Here is a 13,108-nt window from a genome sequence, read left to right on the forward strand (position 1 = left end):
TTTCTGTAAAAAAAAAAAAAATAGACAAAAAAGAAAACAGAACAGCAGTGTTTACATCGTCCATTTGATCCACCAGTAACTGCGAGAAATACTTTAATATATACACCCAGCTCGAAATCCGACGTAAGACATGAAGAAATCCAGAGAGCTATGGAGACTAGATTCTGCGTTTTGAGCGACACCGAAGACCTCCAGACGCTCATTTCAAACACTGAGAACAATCTCCACTTCGACAGGTAAGTTGATAGCAGCTGCTAATTTGTTGAGCTAGTTTTTGTAGTTGTTGGTTATGTACAAAAATAAATGTTTATGTAAATGGGCGTAACTTGTCATTGCATGGCTCGTTTTGTTATTAAAAGCTAACTTTCGTGCATTTGCATAGCTCCAGTTCAACGTAGCACTGAATCCTCCGTCTGTTAAAATAAGCGATGCAGTCCATATCCATCAGTGCGTGAAGGTATGACCTGTGTTCAGTCAGTGTTTTGCAAACTCATATTCACGTGCTTCTTTTAGGTCCAAGACACTGTTTGAGGAGATTCGAGCCTCCATCAACAACAATGACGAGGAGGACCGCTCCTTCTGGAGGCCAGTGCTGCCGTGGGGTGGCGTCTTCACCATTAGGGCAGGGCGGAAGGCCATATCGTGCACCCCACTGTACGTCAAAATCGACCTGAAAAACACCTGCACCATTGATGGCTTCCTCATGATCCTGTATGTGATTCTGCGGGACAACCACAGCTTCCCCAGGGAGCTGGCTGTCTTCCTGGGCAAGCACTTTGTGGAGCACTTCCTCTACCTGATGGACTCCTTCGACTACACCACGGTGAAGATGCTGTGGATCTGGGACCGCATGTCCAAAAGACAGTACCGCTCTGGCATCTACCGGGCGGCGCTGGAGATCGACCTGTTCGGCAACGAGCACGACAACTTCACCGAGAACCTGGAGAACCTCATGTCCACCATGCAGGAGAGCCTGTGCACCAGCTGGAGATGCCCACTCCGCTTCCAGGAGTTTGTCAAAACCACAATAATCATCAGGTATGTAGCATACATGCACACACAGCAGAATGATTTGACCCACGAAACTACAAAGTGAACTCGGCCCAGAGCTTCTGTGTCAGGACTTAGGAGAGTTGCACTGAAAGATGCACCACCTGTCTGACTGAGGTGTTGTGGATAGAGTGCATGCATAGACAGTTTCCACCCATAAGTGTTTATGTATGTTAATCCATGTGTTCAGAGCACAGTATATAATCTATAAATGTATTTTAGTTGGAGTCAGCGATACTGGCGAATGCTTGTTAAAATCACCTTTTGTCAATTCAGTGAATATCTCCTCATGATGCGCTACCTATCCATACTGTACACGCTGAAAAAAAATCTGATGTTTAGTCTAGGCTCTGTAAACTGGTATGCAAAGAGGGCCCACTGTTGCTACCAACATGCCTGTTTACAGAGCCTTGGCTGTGTATTAACACAGGATCTTATTCGGCACTCACATAACACGTACAGGTAGCAGACTTATTCACTGAATTTGATTAAAAAGTGATATTGACAATAAGCGTTCACCAGAATCACTGACTCCACCTTTTAATGTTATTGGATGGCATACATGATTACCCTTCCCAATCATTTCCCTCCTATCTACATTTCCCTCCAGCCCTCCTCACGAGCTGCCTGACAGAGACCCCGTTCAGTCAGCTGTGGATGAGTACTTCTGTCCCAAACTCCTCCTCTGCTCAGAACTGGGGTAACAATGTTTCCATCTTTTTATTCAGTCACGTTTTATTCCACTTATTTGACAAATTGATATAAACATATACTGTATATATATTTATTTGCCAAACAGGTGTGATGGCCTAAGGGAGTTCTCTCGGAGGGTTTTCTGCCACGGTCCCCCACCCTTTGTCATTCTCAACATGCAGCAGTGGAAGTCAGAGGAGCTGTCCTATGTTCCATACCATCTGGCTTTCTGCAAGCACAGGTATGAGGCTTCCACAGTGTGTTGTCTTCTTTGGGCTTTGGTATACAGTAGTAATATGCTTCAGCCACACCGTGGTGCAAGACTCAAGCCATCACAGCCTCATGAAGTAAATGAAGTTTGTCATCGTAATTTTAGAACATTCATTTTTTTTGTCTTTAAGCCTTGGTAGCGAAGACTTGCGTGTATGATTGTTATTCTATATTCTGAACAGCTACGATGGAGTCATATCTAAATATATTAAGTGTGTGAAATCTGGTGCAATAGTCCTCTGTTTTGTAGGATAAACAGGTCATATGAAGGCTTGTGTGTTATCTAGCATCTTAGCTGATGTGTTTTAAAAGCAGGATGACCTTTCTCTACATCAGTAAAAGAAAAGAAAGCACAATTCAAATCATTTTGTGAAAGATTTAAAAAAGCTGCCAATAAAAAATGTACAAAAATATTTTCTTGCTTCAGGCATTGCACCTGCAGGATGTAGAAGTGGGTGTATATATATACATTTCAAACACGCCTTTCACTTGTTTTCAAAATTAAATATGCTCTTACTGTTCTTTATGCCCCTGAACACTGAAAAGAACATTTTATTAAAGGTGCACTATGCAGTTTCAGAGGAGGGGGATTTGTTTACATTAGCAGGGCCTGCTGTTAGTTTACAAAACATATTATTCTTAGTATTGAATACTTATTTCATCATAAATCAAAAACAATATATTTTGAGGAACCTGGAAACCAAACAGTAACTTTTCAGGAAGTTTTCTAACTTCAAACAGTATTCCAGGGATCGCATTTTCCTCTGAAGAAAGTTTGTTTATTCAGTTATGAGAATTGAGAATATAACTTAGAAAAATCTTCACTTTCTTTGTCACACCCAAAGCTACATAGTGCACCTTTTTAATTACGCTTATCCTCCAAAAGGTACTTACTAGAGGGCGCCACTCTCTTCAACAAGGAAGAGCACCACTACTCTGCAGCGTTCCAGATAGACGGCTGCTGGATGCACTACGACGGCCTGCGGAGCGACAATCTCATCCTGCTGCACAGGCCACCAGAGCTCCTGCTGCTGTCCTCTCTGGTTTACATCCGCGCCTCCGACAAGTGAACTTATCTTATTTAAGCACCGAGCGCAAGAGTCAAAGCTTTCATCCACCCTTACTATGGTTATTTTGTCATGACCCCCCCAATGTATGGCATTACGTTACCGTTATCATGTTTCTCTACCTATCGCATCATTTGATCTTAATTACGTCTGCCCTTTCTTCCTCTCTCAGCTGTAAATGTGCTGAATGCTTGCAGAAATGTAAATTGCTTTCTTTTTTTTTGGGGCTTGCTTGGAATCCAAGAATATAATGGACTATAATAGTTCTGGGTTAATTGATATACATAAATGACTTTGAATAATGCACATCTTATGCATTATAGTTATGACACGAGGATGTTTAAAAAAAAAATTAATGGCCATTGTGGTTAAATGGATTACACTATGAGAGTTTAATTGGTGTATCATTTTGGCAGTTTGATTTTACATTTATGTAGCCTACATCAGTCTTTTCCTAAAAATAAACTGGTGCTTTTTTTTTCCTATTCACACTTTGGTCTGAGGATAACAGCAAACCAAATAGGGCAGAGGTCCATGTCAGTTTAATGTGTATTTTGTTGCCATCTGTAACTACAAAGTTCTTGATATAAAGTTTCAGGTCAGTCTGAAATGTCTTTTCGGACACTACAAGCTTAAATATTACCGGTTTGGATTCCATGTTGATGAGCTGGTGGCTTTTTAACACTGTTAAACCCAAGTATTTTAACACCAACTCAGCGCACACAGAAAATGTGTACATTTACATTGTTTTTAATCTTAAAGAATTACTAGTATCACACAGTGCCTCTGCCAAAGGAATGTTTATGAATGGATATCCTGCGCAGTATAAAGCCTTGTTTGTGATTCGTTTTTTTAACTGCTGTTTTTCTACGCCGACTGTCTTTTAAATGCAAATACAAATATTTTGCAGTACACTTTGAGCTGGTTTTATTTCGTCGCACTTGTGCATTGCAACAGGTGAGTATGACAAGAGTCACAAAAGCAGAGAGTACCTTTTAAGGCAGGCATTTATTTCAAACTGGGTACAACTGCACCACACAAACTGACTAAAATGTATGTAAAATGTCTTCAATCAAAACATGACCAAATGTGAAAAGCTACTGTTTCTACACCTAGGTTTCTTCTTGTACTTCCAGTATTAATCCACAGGATATAAAATTCAAGATCATCACCCTCACTCCAGACACGCAATGGGGGAAATGTAAAAGAAGCAGAGTGGTCATTTGGCTAACATTGACATCAGTTTCAAAATGATTCTTCTTTCAGACACAAACATTTTAGAGTGGCAGTCCATTTGCAGACCAGTTGTTAAGTCATCCATCCGCTTTCTTTGAACAAGCACTTTGGTGAGAGTGGTGGCAAAAACATGACATTGGTTAGGCCATAATAAAAAATTAAAAAGCATACAAACTCAAGATAAACATCCCTTCTTTTTGCAGATTCACGTTTGCAGATTTTTCATCGCCCTTCTCTCTCCAAAAAAAATCCATTAAAAGTAGTAGTTAGTATTCACCTCGGAAATCAGGACATTGTACGCAACGTTGATGTTCAATGAGTCATGGCAGCTGCACGGAATTACGCCTGCGTGATTTGTGCCGTGGCTGTCGAGTGACAAAATGTAGAACAATATAGACAACACAATTATGTTACAAAACACAAACGATACAAATTATAATCATAAATACAAAAAAAAAAATCACATCTTTCTTACATAAAATGACATATTTGCAGAAACACACTTTGGTGGGCTTCTGTGTTACTCTTTTAAAAATAAAAGCAGAAATCCAAAAGGAAAATACTTCATATGGTGACGCAAACAAACAAAATATCTCACCAGTGAAACTTTGACCCAATTTGCAAGGCAAATGTCACTAGAGTTCTCATCTACACTTATTATTCCCATGATAATTTTTTACTAACACATTGACTTTAGAGTACAAGGGCAGAGTGGAAGAGCACACATCCTGGCTAGTGTCCTGCATGTGTTGAAAACAGCTGATATTTTATAAAGGTGTATACATTGAATGCTGCCATTAATTAGGTAAATGTGAGCAGTCCACCTCAATCTGCTTAGATAAACATGAGCTTTGTAAAATATAAAATAAAAAACTGAACTACCATGCACAACAGAATGAGAACACAAGATGTCTAGTGGGATGAGGTAAAGTCAATGGTACCATTTGATGCATCGTTAGACGTCCACATTTCCATTCAACAGTGTGAATCAACAGACATGCCATGTAAGGGGGTTCTGTTACAGCGACATGAGATGCCTTGGCTTTTTTAAGAGACAAACACAAAACATATTCATCCACAGAGAGAACAGAGGTCTTATTGCATTATCTAAATGCCATTATCCTAAATAAAAATATATGTACAAATTATCAAATAGTTTGGTAAGTGCAATGCAGAGCTTGGTTAAAGTTTCCACTTAAGTGCAAACATCAGTGCACAATGCGACTCCAACTAGCCTTGAACATTAACAGTGACTGAACAAGACACGCCACACCTAGCCTTTTCACTAGTCTAGTGCCCCCTCTATTGCTGCGCATTGCTTGACCTGTCTGTTAGCCTAGCCTGGAGTCAAACACACCCTTGGGAACACTCGTTCCGAGGACACAGGACCGGTGACAGTGGCAACATTGCCTGAGTTGGCTAGCACAGCCCTTGGTGCTTAAACATCAATCTCCATAGTACACCATGGAAGAATGCAATGCTAAATACGTCAGCAAGTAGGACGAGAAGAAAAGGTTTCAATTGTGGCACAGGAGGAAAGCCGTTTCTAGCGCTGGAGGCGGGAAGGATGCCATGTGTTGGCACTTCACATCAAGCTGTGAATTGATTACCTCAAACGTGAGTTTGCAAGCAAGACCTTGGCCCACATAAAGGTCCAAGGTTTGGTAGCGAGTGCACGGAGCAAGTGTTGTGCCCAATCACGGCCTGAAAAAGTCTTGTTGGAAGCCAAGAGGCTGACGTACTAGGAACAGGTATGAGACATTGACAAAGCATGCTCATATCCTGAATTGGGAACAATTTGAGGGATGGGGAATGCTAAGTAGGATATCGTTTTTAACTTAAAATATAATAAAATTATATATATCCAAATAAACATAGTGCTAACTTTCAGAAGTATGTGGTTACCATAAACTTCCCTTTCAGTAGGAGTATATATTATTGGTATGGTGGGGGGGGGGGGCATCATAATGCACATAAATTAAATAACTAACATCAAACATAGTATTGTAGCTGAGGCTGAACAGAGGTTGACCTAATTGTGTGAGGCAACACAGACTAACAGCTGAATCCTGAATCCTAAATATAGCACCAGTTGGTATCGTGTACAGACCAAAGGGTGAAAAGAGGGCCATGGTCAATTTCAACTATTTTAGAGTAGTGAGTTATGACCTGGCCAAGGAAGATGTAACAGGACATGGGGATTTTTTTCTCTCTTTTAAATGGCTTCAAGGATGAAGCACAGACTATTGGCAAACACTCTTAGGAGAAGTTATCATTCACCTCTACACTGACCCTTGGAAACAAATTACACACACACTAACATACACACATTGACACATCCGTACGCACATACATTCTCTCACACACTCACACACACACACACACACACACACACACACAAGTGACCCAGTGCAGAAGAACATTTACAGGCAATGCACTAGAGGATATATTCATATCTATATATTTCATTTAGACTATTTACAAGAGAGGAAAAGGCAGCCCTTTTTGAGAAAATATAGAGATTCCAACTTTTCTCTTTTTTGTGAAGCACTGATTTTGATGCAGAACTGCAGCGTCGCTGAGCGTCAGTTCTGCACGCAGACACGCAACGAAACACACAATTCTATCTGACATGCATGTACCCCTCGAGCATACACACAGACATACACACGACATGGCCATACAAATACACCAGCAAACTGCGGGTGTTCAACACAATTTGAATACGTGGTTCCAGTTGCAGCAGGGAAATTAAGAAGTGTTCAACACAATTAATGGCATGAAGCAAAAACAAAACAAACAAACAATGTCTGCTAATATAACAGAAATTTTTTCAAACAAAAGTGACAAGTTTTCTCCCACAATCCTCTGGGAGATGGCTCAGAGTCCTCATTGTGGTCCAGCAGCAGTAGAGCAGTCGTCTCGTCATGCCATTGACAACAGCCGTCCAAACATCTTATTTTTCTGCTCAACTTTGCAGCTCTCTCTCTCTCTCTCATCTCTACAGCCATTGACTTGAGTCCCCCGCCCCCCCCCCTCTCTCTCTCTCTCTCTAGCCAGCCAGCTAGCCAGGCACATCCATCCAGTCACCCAGCAGGCAGGCTCTCTCTCCTCTGGTGTTCACGTGGGTGTGCAGCACTCCTCTGCACCTGGACCATGAATGCACGGGAGGAGGAAGAGACAACTGAAAAGAAAGGTCTTTGTGTGTCTAAGTTCTCTCATTGGGTCCTAGCCGGCTGGGCCATGGGTCAAAGGGCAGTCAGACCAAAGTTGCAACGGCAATACATCATGCCGCTTGAGTCCGACCAGCTGTCCGAGATAGGGTCGTAGCGCTGGACAGTGTTAAGGTAGGATGACCCGGAGTGACCTCCCACCACATAGAGGTAGTTGTCCACGATGGCAGAGCCCACACCTGCGAAGAAAACGGCACACATGTAACCAACAATGACGGCATTTCTCAATCCCTTTGGCCTTAGTTTAAATATGAGGTAAACTACTCACCAGTGCGAGGTTCATTCATTGGCCGGCAGGCTGTCCACTGATTCTGATGTGGGTCGTACCGCTCGATGCTTGACAGGTGCGACACTCCGTTGTGTCCGCCCACCACAAATATGAAGCCGAGCATGACGCCTACTCCGAAGTTGATCCTCTTGTCTGCCATGGGGGCTACCATTTCCCAGGCATCCTTGCTGGGGTCATACCGTTCCACGCTGTGCAAAGAAGATGCAGCACAAATAGATTAAAAAAAGAAAATAAGAAAAAAAGCACAATGGTTTAAAAGCCTAAATGTTTCCTAATCCGATTTCCCAGCTTGTGCAATACCCGATTGCTGCAATGATTAACCTATTGTCAGCAAGTTGTAGAACTTGAGTTTTTTTTGTTTTTTTTACATTGCATAACTGAAACAGCCATCTGGAAAGACTAATTACATGTGGTATGCTTTGGAAAATGATCAGAAAAATTGTATATGCAATTTTTAGTCATTTGTCTACAACAAGCAAAAAGACTTACGCACACCTTGAAAAGATGCATTTCTTGAGTGGGGAACCTACTTCACCTGCAAATGTTATTTGGACATAACAAACTTAATTGGACCGGTATTTATTTAGTCCAAGCTACAAGGAGTACAACAGTTCAGCTAGTCAGATGAAAACAACACAGCCGGGACAGGTAGTAATGAGGCCACCAATGGCGTTGGTGAATTACCAAATTTGACTGGAGTCAAATTAACCACCTCACAGCAACTTGAACCCTGGCAATATGGGGTTGTTTTGCAGTATGCAAGGACATGTGAACCATAAGGGAAAGAAAAAAAAATAGTCCCAGAAGATTCTCTGTCCAAACACATTCTCCTGCGGGGTTTTGGGAGTCAAGGAAACAAGCAACAGAGACGCTGCTCTCTAGAGATCCACGGTAACAACAGAGGTCTAACCAGCAGCAGACAGTCGGCAGCCCTTCAATGAAACTTCAGCAACCACTTCTGTGATGACTACTCCTCACTCATTAACAGGGCCCTGGCCATTTTCTCTGCAACACTTGACATCCTTCACTTGATTGCCAGTTATATAAAGTAACTAACAAGACCTTGAGAGAGAAAGCCCGGTCAGGAGATCTAAAAGAGCAGGAAGCTTTCCACCGCCATCAAAGTGTATTTTTAGAAGAAAGGCGTGGCAGAGTACTGCAGCAACCGCATGTTACTGATGTCAAAATGTCATATTTGGGAGCAAAGAAAGGCTAGTGGCATGTTTTGATCCTGATGTAGATCTGCACGTCATAAAGAAACTCAGAATGGGAATAATATATAGGAAGAAAAAAAAGCAGCTACAGAATGAACAATTCAGTGTCTTGTTAAAGACTGAAAAATTGGCGTATCAAACGGTCTCCATGGGAACAGTCGTGGTTTTCTGGCAGAGAACTGCCGTGATTGGTTTGAAATACTTAATGTGTCATAAGAACCAAAGCATAGCCTGCCTCATCTAAACAACATTTCTGAAAAGTTGATCAAACTTAAATGACAATAATTTTTATTTGAATGAATAAATATGCTTTTTCAGATGCTTACTATCATGCAACTAACTCCCCAAATAACAAAGTGAGAAGGATTTTGTGGATTTCGGTTTATATATTGGGTATCTACAGAAAAAGCTATATCAAATCACAGTGTAACCTACCAATGTTTTTGTTGCCTAGAATATAAACTCACAAATAAGTGTCAGATTGTTTCGTTTTGGCACACTGGTTATTCAAAAATTCCTCTTTCCTAATGTTAAACATGAAAGTATATTTCTAAAAACAGGAAAACAAAAAAAAAATAATTAGAACCACTCTGAGCAGCATGGTACCTGTTCATGTGTGCTGGGCCGTAGCCTCCGATGGCGTACACCATGCCGTCCAGCACGGCTGTGGCGAAGCAGCTGCGGGACTTAGTCATGGGCGCCACGGGCTGCCACTCCTTCAGCTTGGGGACGTACTTCTCCACGGACTGGAGGTAGTACTGGCCGTCGTAGCCTCCCAGGGCATACAGCTCTCCTGCCAGCACCACCACTCCCAGTGTGCTGCGGCACTCGGCCATACGCTCCACGGTGGACCAGGTGTTGCTCTCGGGGTCCCAGCTCTCCACTGTGCTCTCGTGCCTCCGATAGCTGATGCCCTGTCTCATGTGCGTGGCGATGCCTCCCACTACGTACACCTTGTGGTCCAGCACCGCCACGCCAAACTCGTATCGGGGAACGCTTAGAGGGGCCAGTCCGATCCAGGAATCCGTCTGAGGAAAATACATTTCCATGCTGCAAGAAGGAAAAAAAGACACACATTGGTATTTTATTGGTATTAATAACACAAAACATAAAGAGGGCACAGCCACAACAGACTGAATAGCTTCTCTTGTATCCTTATCCATTGTCTTCCTGTGACTACAACTGAAACTGACGCACGACAACAACGTCATCGTTCTCAGACACTCCCTCTGTTCGCTGATTGGACCGGTAGAAATCTGTTCGAGCAGGAACGCATGAATATACCGCAGACCCAGACTGACTACTGAAGGGAAAATTAAATTTGAGCGGAAGTAGGTAGGTGGGTGGAGCCAGGCTAGGGGTCAATACTAATGTTGTAAAAATATTAAGAATTGCAGAATAGGTTAAAATGATTGACTTATTACCTTTCTAATGTTGCAAACAATCCAGCCTTGCCTCCTACTGCTAGCAACACCTTGGGGGCACACCTGGGCCGTGCCGACAACACAGTCTGATAGGAGAGCCGGTGCTCGGGCATAAAATGATATTTGAGGGCCTCGTTCAGCAGGTGCTTGCATGCGTGGTCATCTCGTATAAGGTGGTTGGCTTCGTATAGGCGAGTGAGAAACTTGACGCTGAGCAGCGGAAGGCGAACACAGTGCAGCAGTTGAGCCAGATGCTGCTGTCTCTCGGTCACATCATACTTGATCCACGACTCCAGGGCGTAGAATACAGTCTCCTCCGTGACCACCTTAAGGCAGTCGTTGGACACAATTTCATCCAACTCCGCCCTTGTCAGTTCAAAAAACTCCTCTGTCTGACACACCTCCTCAAAGTTCTCACATATGAACTTAGTCGCGGCCAGGCACAGGTCATGACAGCCGTATGTCTCTGCAAAGCGGGAGATGCCGATACAGTTTCCGGCATCCAGTTGGCTCTCTAAGAAGGAGCAGCACTCCTTAAGTACTAGCTTAACCTGGAGTAGGTTGGCAGCCGGGAGCAGAGATTCCACCGTCTCCTGGGAGATGAACACGGTGCCAGTGTAGGCATACTCGACGATGGCCTAGGAGAGAAATAGTAAAAGCGTCACTCACATTAACAAATTCACAGCAGTGCATCGGTGCTGCTAATAATGAGGCGTCTGCTGTCTCCACACATACCTGCAAGGCGGTCTCGTCGATGCACTGGAACTCCACCTCAGAAGTCTCCTTCTCCGACAGGTTCCCCGTGAACATGGCCTTGAAGTAAGGGCTGATGCTGGCCAGCACTACTTTGTGGGCATGGATCTTGGCATCGCCCACGCGCAGGACAATGTCACATAGTTCGTGGTCCTGCCGCAAGAGTTGCAGGCCTTGCAGCAGCTGCTCCGAGTGGGGCCGTTTCAGACTGGCAAACATATAGGACTGGTCCGGCTGGTCCATCTGAGAGCAGGGATCCACATGTCAGTGCAGTGTAGACATTGTGTAACGGCCCTTATAATAGAGTGATCGTTTTCTGATTGACTGACATGTGACACACAACTAGTGAAAATACTGTAAAATCCTAGGGATTAGCCATCTTGTGACTAAATGCCTGGAAAGCAAACCAAACCTAGGCCCGTGCAACAAGACGTAATTACATCACGCGTTATGGAAATATGCCTAGACAAAATGATGCTTTCAGGGATGTTTTGCTGTAATACAGTAGTTATTTCGACCCTGTGTTAGCGGTATGCTGTTCAGTAAGCGAAAGAAGCATGATGTTGGCTACTTAATCCAAAGCTACGCTGCTTTAAGTTGACCCAATGCACAGGGTTTCCGTATGTCACAATATTGTTAACTGTCACGTTTGTTGACATGGGCCTTAATTGGCTTTATTTCTGAACGGAGGACAGGACATGGCCAACAAATACTCGGTCGCTAGCTCCGTCTTAGCTTTACATCAGCAGCTAACACACTGTAAAACCCCATCAACAGCCTGGATTTTTAGCAGAAAAACCTGTATCACGGCTTTTTATATAAACATCGACATCAATGTCCGCGTCGTATCATCAACAATTTCTGACTCCAGCAAATACACAGTGACCGTATCCCTGTTTCATTGCACTGCAGTAAGCGAAGGTTAGCTGCTAAAAATAAACACGGTTACTGTGGCTAGCTGCATCATTGATTGATATACAGTAACATGGCTGACAGATACAAAACGTGACGTTATAGCTAGCTGTCAGGTAAAATTTGTAGATCCTCATAGCGAGGAAAACAAACCTGTAACCTCTAGTCCGTGTGGTGTGCCGCCGTAATGACCGATTTTGCAGTGGCGGAGTTCAGCAGCGACGAGTGGGAACCCCGGGCGGCTATCAGCAAAACAACCTACTGCCAACCTCCTAGCCACAAAGCTACAGATGAGCTCTTTTAATATTGAGCTATCAGAGCAGCACTCCCACTTCCGCTACTTTCAAAATAAAACCACATTCACGGCTATTTAAAAGGAAGTTCTGCGTTAATGTCAGAAAGGCGACGGCCAGAGAAAATTCGTTGCATTCCAGTGCACTTTACTTTACACACATTTTTTATTAGAGGAACTAAATATAGGCTATTACATTATCCTGCAGACTTTTTCACATCAAGCACACACAGTGTGTGTGTGTGTGTGTGTGTGTGTGTGTGTGTGTGTGTGTGTGTGTGTGTACTAGACTGTGCACACACACACACACACATCACCACTACCAAATGTTATATTGCATTCAATTATTATTAAATGCATTCAGCATTTCACTGCTGTTGCTGGTCCAGGTGGGTTATTTTGTTATCCAACAACATCCTTTTTATAGCTAATCATTAGCCTACTAAAAAACTTAATTTGCAAATATATGCTATGAAAAAATCTATAGTTGGGTAAAAAGGACAATGGTTTTCATATTATCCTTATTACATGATAATATAACATAGCCTTTAATTATAACCTATTACATAGGCTAATTGTCCTTCTATAAGTAATTATGTATAAAGTTGTATATTTAACGTATAGGCTAGGCTCCATCAAAAGTGTGCTCGAGTAGGCTAGGCATAGCCTACGTTC

The 13,108-nt window shown here is 42.8% G+C and overlaps 2 protein-coding genes across 3 annotated transcripts; one reads left to right on the forward strand and one right to left on the reverse strand.

The window, feature by feature from the left end:
* Nucleotides 1-12: 12 nt before the first annotated feature.
* dorip1 (dopamine receptor interacting protein 1) lies at nucleotides 13-3,951 on the forward strand. Its single transcript, XM_080042121.1, has 5 exons — nucleotides 13-236; nucleotides 514-1,038; nucleotides 1,661-1,750; nucleotides 1,850-1,984; nucleotides 2,900-3,951. The coding sequence occupies exons 1-5, from the start codon at nucleotides 151-153 to the stop codon at nucleotides 3,081-3,083; spliced, it is 1,020 nt and encodes a 339-aa protein (XP_079898247.1). The 5' UTR covers nucleotides 13-150; the 3' UTR covers nucleotides 3,084-3,951.
* Nucleotides 3,952-4,069: 118 nt separating this feature from the next.
* Nucleotides 4,070-12,428, reverse strand: klhl28 (kelch like family member 28). Of its 2 annotated transcripts, none has more exons than XM_080041973.1 (6): nucleotides 12,295-12,428; nucleotides 11,212-11,472; nucleotides 10,477-11,114; nucleotides 9,659-10,102; nucleotides 7,818-8,026; nucleotides 4,070-7,728 (listed from the first exon to the last, which is right to left on the reverse strand). In XM_080041973.1, the coding sequence occupies exons 2-6, from the start codon at nucleotides 11,470-11,472 to the stop codon at nucleotides 7,565-7,567; spliced, it is 1,716 nt and encodes a 571-aa protein (XP_079898099.1). In that variant the 5' UTR covers nucleotides 12,295-12,428; the 3' UTR covers nucleotides 4,070-7,564. The 2 variants fall into 2 exon arrangements, with proteins under 2 accessions (XP_079898099.1, XP_079898100.1); XM_080041974.1 differs by having other exon boundaries at nucleotides 12,302-12,320.
* Between the last annotated feature and the right edge of the window lie 680 nt (nucleotides 12,429-13,108).

This window comes from Ammodytes marinus (assembly GCF_949987685.1).
Source record: "Ammodytes marinus genome assembly, chromosome: 15".
NCBI classification, from domain to species: domain Eukaryota; kingdom Metazoa; phylum Chordata; class Actinopteri; order Uranoscopiformes; family Ammodytidae; genus Ammodytes; species Ammodytes marinus.